This window comes from Varanus komodoensis, unplaced genomic scaffold (assembly GCF_004798865.1).
Source record: "Varanus komodoensis strain SLA01 unplaced genomic scaffold, ASM479886v1 scaffold112, whole genome shotgun sequence".
NCBI classification, from domain to species: domain Eukaryota; kingdom Metazoa; phylum Chordata; class Lepidosauria; order Squamata; family Varanidae; genus Varanus; species Varanus komodoensis.
In genome coordinates, this window is record NW_025335322.1 from 570305 (window position 1) to 581436 (window position 11132).

General features: G+C 51.7%; 1 protein-coding gene across 1 annotated transcript in view; it reads right to left on the reverse strand.

The window, feature by feature from the left end:
* AP1G2 (adaptor related protein complex 1 subunit gamma 2) overlaps positions 1 to 5087 on the reverse strand; it is a 16539-nt gene extending 11452 nt beyond the window's left edge. The window contains exons 1-6 of the mRNA XM_044420889.1: positions 4884 to 5087; positions 4143 to 4267; positions 3440 to 3581; positions 2260 to 2356; positions 1505 to 1581; positions 999 to 1094 (exon numbers count right to left, since the gene is read on the reverse strand). Coding sequence (XP_044276824.1) covers positions 999 to 1094; positions 1505 to 1581; positions 2260 to 2356; positions 3440 to 3581; positions 4143 to 4267; positions 4884 to 5087 — 741 coding nt within the window. The remainder of the gene's footprint in view (positions 1 to 998; positions 1095 to 1504; positions 1582 to 2259; positions 2357 to 3439; positions 3582 to 4142; positions 4268 to 4883) is intronic.
* Positions 5088 to 11132: the final 6045 nt, after the last annotated feature.

Genomic DNA, 11132 nt, shown 5'->3' on the forward strand with positions numbered 1-11132 from the left:
CCCTGAATTAGGGTTAGGGGTGTGCGCCAGGTTAGAGTTAGGGTTAGAAAAACGAGGTGTCCTGGCATGATTTTGATGGTTGGAATGTGTTTAGCATGGGCAGAAATGATGAGCAGTGCAGAAAAAGCTACTCAAGGGAGGCTTTTTCAAAATCGCCCTCTTTTCAATGAAACTTTAGCCCTCTATTAGGGTTAGGGGAGTGCACCAGGGTAGGGTTAGGCCAGTGGTGGTGAACCTATGGCACATGTGCCCCAGCGGACACACAAGCCAAGTCGCCCCAGCTTCGCCCCAGCAGCCAAGCATTGGATAACAGGGCGCATAGGGGCCATGCGCATGCTCAGAAAGGAGTAGCGGCGCCAGGCAATGAAGTCACAAGCCACAGCTCATTAGCTGTGACTCATCCGAGCTTTCGCATGGCCAGCCAGTGCGCTGCCAGGGATATGTATATACTTGCTTGCACTGGCTGTGAGTTGTTTTTGCTCAACTAAAACCTCAGTTTTCGGGTTTTGTTGCAGTGTTGGCACTTTGCGATAAACAAGTGGGTTTTGGGTTGCCGTTTGGGCACTCGGTCCCTAAAAGGTTCGCCATCACTGTCCTAGAGCATCTGACCATGCTTGCAGGACATGGTCATGGTCGCCACTTTGTGAAGCTCAAGATGGACCACTCGTCTGTCCAGCCCAGGACTGGCCACCCTGTTTAGCCAATGTTCTCCAAGGCTTTGGACAGAGAGCGGCCCCTTCTGCCCTTTTCTTCTCAAGCTACTTCAAGCTAGGAGCAGACCTTAGAACCGTATGCCTGAACCCTCTTGCCTAAGAACCAAGGTGTTTGTGGTGTTTTGCATCCTCACAGCCATTCTACAGGAAAGCGGAAGACACACACACACCCCTGCCCTGGGGAAGAAGGACAACAACTTCTCTTGCCTCTCCTTGCACTGAGAAACGAGAGAGAAGACACGCGTTCAAGGGAAAAGGGATGACTTGGGAAAGGTGGCACTTTACCTGCAGGAAAGGGTCACTGATTCCTGAGATACTTTTATCCGGAGAATACCCAGTCACCACCAGGTTGCGCAGAATTCCCACCAACTGGGAGACGTACTTTAGGCAAATAAAGAGAAATGGCAAGTTGGTAGAGAGGAACCGCCCTCCGATGTTTCCGCCCACAAAGCCTCCACGGAAGATGCACGGATCCCTTTGGCGTCAGGGTTTCCGTACCAACTTCGCTCTAGAATGGCCTTCAGATCGAGAACTGAGCTGCTTCCTGTTGCCATGCTAGGGGGCTCCATCCTCGACCCGTGGGCTTTGGTGGTGTTTACTCCCAGGTACGTGTGCTTAGCTGGGGACTCCCGACATGGTGCTTCTAGGCACTGGCTGCCTGCTCACAGCTCCCTTGGAAGCCCCCAGGTCTCTGCCCCGCCCACTTTACGACCCCCAAAGTTGCCAAAAATTTGCACTCCCCGTGGATTAGTGCCAGAGGAAGCTGGGAAGAGAGACGTCTGTTTTCCCACCTTGCGGAAGTGTTCCAGGGCTTGCGAGCTTTTTTCACACATCTCTGCGATTAAAGTAACCGTGGCGTGCAGAAGCCCTGGGAAAAGGCAGGCAGACATCATTGTAGCCTGAGTCCTGGGTTTCCCCAAAACCGCAGGCCAATGATCCATTCCAACAAACCAGGTGTAGCTGGTTTCACCTGCCCCAAGACCAGGCCTTTCGTAGAGTTAAGGTGTTCTACCTGCTCGTTTAAGACCAAGCCACCCAGGAACCCCGTACCTTACAGCAGAAGGGCTGGTGGGTTCAGACAACACAATAACCCTAGGGCTGAGCATGGGTTGTTGCTGAGCCATGGTCTCCCATGCTGACGTTTGAACCCAAGTGCATGAACAATCCTTCTTAATCATGAACAATCCATGGTTGTTTTGCCGTTTGTTTTATTCTACTCCTTTTTTGTAAGCCATCCCGAGATGCTAGTAGGTCAACGGACTAGAAAAGCTGTTAATAAACAAATAAATGAAGAGATCCCATGGCTTGTCACTGGGTTCTGAACCATGGGTTGTTCATGCTTGTTCTGGCAGTTTCTTGCCTCCTCTTTATAGATTTAAATGAATCTTTGCCCGCCTACCTGCCTTGCACGGAAGCTGCTTTTCAGCCACTGAGCCCGTTCACACATTCAACCACGGGTCGTCGAGTGTCTGAGTAACATGTGGACAGGCCTGTGCTCCCCACCGGCTTGCAGATTTGGGGGTTCAACCAGGCCGAGGGGGCTTACCTTGAGTTTGTTCGGTCAGTGGCTTCTCGGCAACGGGGATGAACGCATCTGTGAGGTCCGGCACCTTCCGGATGAGGTGTACAGAACAAATCATAGCCTAGAAGGCAGAAAGGAAAGGAAGCTTGTTCTTTAAGCTGTGGGGTATTTATGGTTTAAGGCCCCAACATGGCACTTCTTCCAGGAATGCCTTGCAGGGTTGGCGTTAAAGACCAGTGCCTCCAAGCACGTGCAAAACATTTTCCTGCTGAATGCCTATAGCCGCTTAATTTGAGGCCAACTTTCAAATTAGTAAAGAGTATTATTTATTTATTATTTATTAAAACATTTTTATGCCGCCCCATTCGCCAAAGCCTCAGGGCGGCTTACAACATAGATAAAACAATAAGTTAAAATATCCATATAAAATAATCTTAATTAAAACACACATTATAAAATAAGCCGCCCTGGCCAGATAAAATTCAATTGTATTTAGCATTTAAAATGTTGCTTAAATAAAAAGGTCTTAGCCTGGCGCCGAAAAACAAATAACGACGGCGCCAGGCAGACCTCTCTGAGGAGTGCGTTCCATAACTTAGGCGCCACCGCTGAGAAAGCCCTCCTCCGAGTACCCACCCTCCTAATTTCCTTCACGGAGGGCTCCCGGAGAAGGGCCTCTCCCGCCGATCTCAAGGGGCGGCTGGGCATATATGGACATAAGCGCTCCTTCAGGTAACCAGGACCCAAGCCGTTTAGGGCTTTATAGGTCATTACCAACACCTTGAATTGGGCCCGGAGTACCTCTGAACATGGGCGGAGAACCTCTCTTTTTCGCGCTTCTGCCTGCCCCCATCTTGGAACCTAATGAGCAGCTTTCAGACACTTCTTTTGAAAGATACAGTTAAACGCAACACACACGCTCACACCCAAGCAAATAATGGTGGAGGAAATTGAACCATGGGCTAGAAATCAACCGAAAAGGTTCAGAAAGCAAGGGCTGAGGGGTGCACCCTCTCCAGCTTGGTGCTCTCCAGATATGCTGGACTACAATCCCCATGATCTCACAGCCAGCATGGGAGTCGTGGGTGCCCCGGTGCCCCAGGCTAGGAAAGGCAGGCAGAATCTTGGACGCAAACGCTTGGGAAGAGGTTTTCAAGGAACAGGGGGAGCTGCCGGGGGTTATGGGTCTGTTCTCCGGTCTCACCTTCCTTCGCACCGAGAGCTGCCCCATCCTGGCCAGCTGGCCCACCTCGCCCGCTAAGTCTCGGAGCATCGCCGCGGAGCCCAAAGTGCCGAGGGCGCTCAGTGCCAAGCCCTGGGCCCAGGCACTGGGGTGCCGGAGATCGCTGGTGGAGAGGGAGAGGAGAAGGTGAGGGACGAGAGATTGTCTCGAGCACCCGATCCCGAGCCCGCATCGTCTCCTTCGGGCACCCACATGCTTCCTTCTCTTCCCCTCCGGGTGGGGCTTCCAAGCGATTCCCTTTCCTTGGGCCCTTGTCTCGCCCACCCCGTCAGTTCCACCCTTCGGGCTTCCCGTCAGTGGATGCCACGGAAGCCGGACTCTCCTGGTCCCACCTGCCTTAATCTGGTGCCTTTCAGATGGACTGGACCACAATTCCCATCATTCCACTGGCCAGGCTGACTGGGAAGGATGGAAATTGTGGTCTGAGATATTTAACGGGTGGCTAGCCAATCTCCCAACACGACCCTTCCAAGCATCCCCAGACAGGGCTCCGCTGGGCATCAGGTCCCCCAGCTCTGCACCGCTGGTGCTGCCCGCCTCCAGTCCTCCGCACCCCAAATCCCAGGCTGGACCCATGCCCTCAGCCATCCCCTTCAAGCTGGTCTCGTTCCCCGCGAGATGCCCCTCCCGCTCTTGGCCCCCCGCAGCGTGTCTGCCCCCTCACTTCTTGAGGCTGTTGGTCAGGAGAAGGTGCGTGTCATGCTTCTCGTCCAGGAGCAGGGCAGCGCCGAGGTAGCCGATCCGCTTTTCGTGGTATTTTGGGGAGGCGACGAGCTTCAGGCACTCCATCTGCGTTGTGCCAGGATAAAGCAGAATGAATTACGGTCGGACTGCAGCCTTGCATCGAAGAATCGGTTAGAACGGACCAGAAATGCACTGCCAGTTCATCAGCCAATGAGTTTTCTTTCCAGCAATGGCCATGATCTTTAATCTTATTGAAGAAGGGGTGTTTGTCGTGGGCTCAGGGCTCTGGTCACTCAGCGTTTGCTGGGTCTTAGCCCCTGAACCTGTTTCCCATGGCAGAGCTCAACCCCTGCAAGAGTGTTTCTGAGCATACACAGTGTGTGCTTTCCCTTCACCACTGAGAAGTCACATCTGGCCTCCACAGACCTGGGCAAATGAAGACAGATTTCCCTGTAATAAAGGCATAACTAGACGGACCTCTCTGTTCAAAAATTCAGCCCTTTTGGGGTGGGGGGTAGAATGTACTTGGGCCTTTGTGAATTATTAGGGGCCAGAGCAAATGGACTTCAACTCCCATCAGATTCAGCCAGCATGCCCGCTAGTCAGGGATGCTGGAAGTTGTAGTCCAAAGCATCCAGAGGACACAGGGATGCCTTCCAGGGAGGGACAGAAGTACAAATAGAAAAGGCACAAAGGTAAAATTTCTCAGGTGGAGGCGCACCTGTCCAAAGTGAGCAGGATACCCCAGCATATGAAGGTAGAGCAACTTGGCCAAGTTGGAGGCCCGCGCGTCCGGCTCATCACTTCGAAAGGCACCCCGGATCTTGGCGCTTTCTCGCTGGACCAGGTCCCGCTCCTCTGCCTGGGTCCGTGCGGCCCGGATGGTCCGGATCAGGTCCGGCAGCGTCAGGGGTGCTTCTGGCATCCTGGAGAGGAAAGTGGAGTTAAAGAGACAAGCGGACAGGAGCTGGCAGCCAGAGGAAACCCGACCTCAGGCCCTCCCCTATGTGTGTTTCCTCGAATTCAGGCTCCTGCAACCCGGAGGCACATGCTGGGGGATCAGGCACACACAGGGGGATCAGGGATCAGGGGATCAGTTGTACATCTTTGCTGCTGAGTCTACACACAGTTATAATCCGCACACAGCTTAGCGTGGATCAGCGATTCAAGCGCATCTCTGCAAACCATCCGGCGGAGCAGAGCCGGGCTCAGTCGGGGGCCCGTCTTAAGGATGAGGAACCGAGAGACGAGCGATTGCTGTAAGACCAGCCGTGCCAGGCAACCCACCCAGCAATCTGTGAGTGGAGCCCTCTACATCCTGCCCACCCCCCACCCCCAGATGGCACACCTGGAGAAGCGGGCTTCACGTGGGCTTTTTCCAGAGTCCAGCCTGGAACGCCGGAAGGGCCAGCGAGGTGTGCAAAACACCCCTTTTCTGCACACTTGCATTCATTGTCAGAGTACATGGGGCTCTCCCATTACGGTGGCAAGCCCCAAACTTCTCTCTGACAACGGTTAGTTCATGTCCTTTGTTGATGAGGCTAATTAAAGGGTGGTGGAATGGCAGCCCCCCCCCCCACCTGCAATGGGTTCTTGTTTCTGAGTGGCTTCAGGGCAGATTTGGGGTATCCTGGTAGGCAGCGGACTGTGAATTATTCAATTTATTATTATGTATTAGGATTGTATTAGGCTGTGCCATCTGTCCATATTAGAAGACCAAATTAGTTCGGCTTGCAAAATCTTCCGTGCTGCCCGTGGCGGTGTTATCATTCCAAATGCAGAGTATCAGACCCAAATCTTGCCGGCAGAAGATCAGAAATCAGATACTCTTTGTAATGTCCTTAGGGTGCCATCCCCAGCACCCCACCTCCTATTCCATGGGGCCCCCAAGTCCTGCAGGACTCCAACTCCCACTTTCCCTCCAGGCTTCCCCTTTCCCTCCAGTGTAGGCTCTCCAAATGCTGACCTTAAATTGAGCAGAGCCCCTTTAGTGGTGGCTGCCCCCCAATAATTCATTCGTTCGTTCATGCATTTGTTCTTAAACTGTCCAATAGCTGGGTAGTTAACAAAAGGTTAGAAAAGCAAACACACACGCACACACAAACAAGATAAAATTAACTTAAAATGACAAGAGCGCAAGAGCAATTGGAAATGACCCAACAGGGAAGCATAGCAGTGGTACAGAAAAAAATTAAATCTTTAAAAATGCCATTAACTACTTGAACTGTAAAAATGCTGGGGGAAATGAAAGTCTTTGCCCGGTGCCAGAAAGGATGCAAAGTAGGTGCACTTTTGGGGGAACTTATTCCAGAACTGGGGTGCCACAACCAAAAAGCCCATCCACCACTCGCCTCCCTTCCCTTAGAAGCGGGTCCTGGAGAAGGAGCCCCAGCGATGGCCCATGGGCCAGGCAGAAACATATGGGAGCAACCCTTCCGCAAACCTGGCCCTGAGCCTCTCCGGGCTTTGCATGTGGGAACTCGCCCTTCGAATTGGACCCGGATGTCAAGCGGCAGCCAGTCCAGCCAGACAAGGACAGCGCTGTGCGTCCCCATTAACAATCTTGCTGCCCTGCTTTGGGCCAGCTGAAGTTTCTGGGTCGTTTTCAAAGGCAGCGCCCCGTACAGCCCATTGTGGTCATCCCAACGAGAGGTTACCAAGCGTGGAGCTTGTCGCCAAGGCCCCCTCTGTCTTTGCTCCCCCTCAGTGTATGCAGGCCTTCCCACCTACCTGCGCCCCCCCCCCTTTCAGGTGGATGGACTGCTTCAACTGAGCACATTTTGCATTGCTGCAAAAAGGGCCTCCAGAGAACTCAGAACCCCACTTCCCCTCCCATGCCAGCACCCCTTCTTTGGGGTGATGCTTTTTACTCATGTCTGTTTTTTTTTCTTCCCTCTCTGTAGGGGTTTTCTGCCCTCCTCTTCCTCACCTGTTCAAAGGTCCGCTCGGTTCACACCCAGACGTTTGGGGAAAGAGGATGTGGAGAGCTGAGCCAGCTCTGCCTTCCCTTCTGCTTACTCAACTTTTTTCATTTCCGGACAACAGTCCGTTCTTCAGCCAGGTAAACTCACCTGTGCGCGGGCAAGTGCCTAGACCCAGGGGCGCCCTCTGCCGGCCAGATCCTGAAGAGGATTTTCACATTCTGGAGCATTTCTTTGAGATTCGGGGAGCATCACTTTTTGGCGTTCATGGGAATGAACCGAAAAAACATAGGGCCTTTTCCTGCCCCAAAATGCACAGAATTGCACCTTTAAGGTAGATCCAATTGCAGTTCTGCCCAAGCCTACTCAGAAGCAAAACCAAGCCTAACTAAACTTACTCTCGGTGAGACTCTGTAGGAGCTATGAAAATCTTCTAAGGTGACAATTTAGCCCTCTGGGGTTCTCTGAATAGCCACAGCCCATCTCCCAGAAATACAAAATCTGATAATTGGAAGGTTGCTGGGCTTGTGTGTACCACACTTAACAGCCTCCCCCAATCTGGTGCTCCCAGGATGTGTGACTACAACTCCCATCAGGCCCATCCAGGATGGCTGCTAGCACCACATTGGTAAAGGCTGCTTGAGCTAGGAAGTATATTCTTGAGTGTCAGAGAACGGGGGCCGACTGGAAAAGGTAGACTTTGAGCTAGTCTAGCTGTTTGGCAGATTCATATAAATAAATCAAAAGCAGTGCCAGACAAAACCCACAGTGCGGGATGACCGCTTTCCAGCACTTTTCTCTCCACATCCGGTTTTCCTTTCGTGTCATGACAGTGTTCGATTGTCAAGACTGCTCTGTAAGCACTGACTTGTACCTAGTGTCAGGATGCAACTTTTGCGAGATCCTTTTCTTGGTAGAGAAGCAGGATGGAAAGGTTTTAAATAAATAAGTAAAAGTAGAACAGTACTTTTGGAGGGCTGCTCTAACCAGTAGCCTTCACTCCCTTTTCAGAAAATAAATACGAGTTGCTACAGAACATGATCTGGAAGGCTCTTTTGCTTTGGGCTTCCCAGGGGCAATTTGGCCACTTGGCAAATCAAACTCGGCCTGCTTTTCTCGTTATCTTAATGCTCTTTCCTCCAGGTTATGGGAAGGCTGCACCGGTTGAATTTCTGCTGACACCCTGCCAGGGGTGTGCATGCGTAAGGGGGGTGGTATTCTTTGTTGAACAGCCTTCCCCAGCCAGGAGGCCCCCTAGAGGTGTCGGGAGTGCAACCCTTCTCGTTTCCACGCAGCTGGGGATGATGGAAATTGCAGTCCGTCCTATCTGGGGTCTGCCAGCATGGGACGGCTGTGGAAGGGTTGAAGTTCCACGGAGTTGACCCACCGGCCTCAAGAGGGCGCTGAGGCCTTCTGCGCAGAGGCGTAGAGAAATGTCTAGAGCGTCCCCACAGGGCGTTCCTGTCTAGGACTAGACCACGCCGCTTGCTCGCCGAGTCGGTCTCTGCGTCATAGGTTTGAAAAAGCGACTGGTGCAGCAGTCTGACTTCCGGTTTCAGGAGCTGATTTAAAAAAACCTCGCGCCCCGAGGCGGAAGTGGGCGCTGCCCATAGGAATCAATGGAGAACAATGCTGGACTTGAACCGGGGACAGTAATGCATAATGCTCCCGTGCTCCGAATAAGAAAGGGAGTTAATTCCTGCGCTTTCCTCCTCGGATTTTCTTTGGAGCAAGACGTATTTAGAAAAAGAGGCCTACAACTCCCAGCATGCCCCAGCTGCTGGCATGCTGGGAGTTGTAGGCCGCTTTTAGCTGTCAAACATGCATGAGATTGCCCTTGTTTTCGCTTTCAATGAAGGATACCATCCAAAACATGCTCGCCTTGGAGTAAGCCCCACGGGATTCAGTGGGACTTATTTCCAGGTAGGTGTGTCCTGGGTTGCACTTTTCATGCCTCTACGTGTTTATCTGTGCATTGTGTGCTGAGCTCTGAATTTGGCCAGAGAAAGGAGGTGGCTTGACAGATAACCTTTGCAAACCCTCTTCTCCAACCAGGAGCCCTCTGGTTTGGAGGGGGGCGGGTGATATTTCCTATCGACCTGTGGGACAAAGTGAGTTGCTGTCCAACAAGGGTGCAAATGAGGGAAAGCTGACTAGAAGAAAGCCTTGTAGGGGCAACTTTGAGACTGTCGATACAGCCTTCCACCCTGCCCCACTTCGCCGATTTGCAGTTATTCTAATCAGGGCCTTTTTTGTCACAGAACACACTGGAATGGAGTTCCGGCACCTTTTCTCAACAGATTTTCCAAGTTTTAAAAGTAACTTTTGAAAATTTGATGTTTGGTCCACGTGGATTCGAATAGCCCTGTCGGGCATAGCAGGTTGGTGGCAAAATCATTAAAACGCTGCATGTGGGCTGCTTGTGTGTCGAATCCGATGCATGCGCACTTTGTCCGCGCTGGGTGTGATGACGCTGCTCGGCTTGTGATTGGTCATGTGGCCGCGCGCTGAGTGCTTACTGAGGGCAGCGACCATTATGTTTCGTTACACAACTGACGTGTGTGGGTGTGTGTACAGTGACTGACGACATGTGAAAGGTAAATAATTTCATGAGTCCCGGCAACTTTTTTCTTACAAAAAAAGCACTGATTCTAATAGCATGCCTTGCAGGGCTGTTGAAAAGCTGCTCTTGGCTGCAGCTGGATTTCAGGCTGCAGAAGAGTCGCAGTCAGGCCCAGCCACAGTGCAAAGTTGTTGCAAAGCATGAGAAGAGACCTCCTGCATCAGGCCAGAGTTCATCTGGTGCAGCCTCCTGTTCAGACAATGGTCGGCCAGTTGACTGGGAAGCCCACAAGCCACATCATTCTCCCACCCACGTTCCCAGCCATTGATACATCCTGGCATATTGCTCCTGGAGGTAGCATGTAGTCATGAGAACTAGTAGCCTCGGATAGCTTCATACTTTCAACCTTACTGCCAGGATGCAGTACTTTGAACAACACTACAGAGCTGTCACAAACCGCTATCGTCCATTCAGCCCCCTTCATTCCCCATAATTGATTCTGCTGGAGTTTGCACTGGGGGGATTATTTTTAAATTTTTTTGTGGGGGAGGGATTAAATATTTTATTAAAAGAAAAGATCTGGGACAGAAATAGCTGCTGCCATTTATTTATGTACAATCATGGCAGCATTAACATCTCGGATTTCTCCACTGATTCCTATGGGCAGCTCTCACGTCATCCCCAGGTCATTTAAAAAAGGCTTTGCAAGCTGAACCTGGAAATACCAGATTTTGCTTGTCCCACCTTCATTTTAATAGATCGGTTCACCTCCGAGTGGCTTCAGCATAGATTTGCTCCCTGAATGGTTTCTCAGTTGATTAACCACAGAGATGCTACATTCCAGACTGTCTCTCTCCTTCCCCTCCTCAAGTATCAAGGACTAGAAAAGGGACTCTACCATAGAGAGTCACAAGGAAGGGCTAGAAGGGCACAGACTGTCTCGTCAGGTTTGGATGCGCTGTTAAGGTAGAAATCCAACAGGAGAAGCTTTTCTTTCCATGCGAAATGCTTGCTGTTACATGCAGATTGGCTCCCTTATGTGTGTACCAGGGAGGGGAAAGATTTTTTTCACTGCAGGGCTGTCTTTCCTCTGGGGCAATCTCCTAGGGGCCATGTGCCTAGTGGTGGGTGCCTGGGCAGGCAGAGAGGGAACAAAATTGGGGAAAGGCTACCCCGGTTTCTCTCCCTTTGGTCTTTCATCCTTTCTGCCACTGCTTTTCCGTTTCATTTTTCCGCCCTCCCTTTCCCCCCGTGCCACCTGTTTTCTCTCCCTCCCTTGTGTTGCTGCGTGCCATCAAGTTGTCTCTGATGTAGAGCAGTCCGAATGAATGAGCGTCCTCCAAAATTTGCCCTGTGCGTGACAGCCCTGCTCAGCCCTTGTAAATTCAAGAGCACCATAAATTCCTTGATGGCGCCCGTCTGTACCGTATCTGGTCTTCCACTGTTGAATTTCCCTGGCATGATGGTCTTCTCCAGGCAGTCTTGC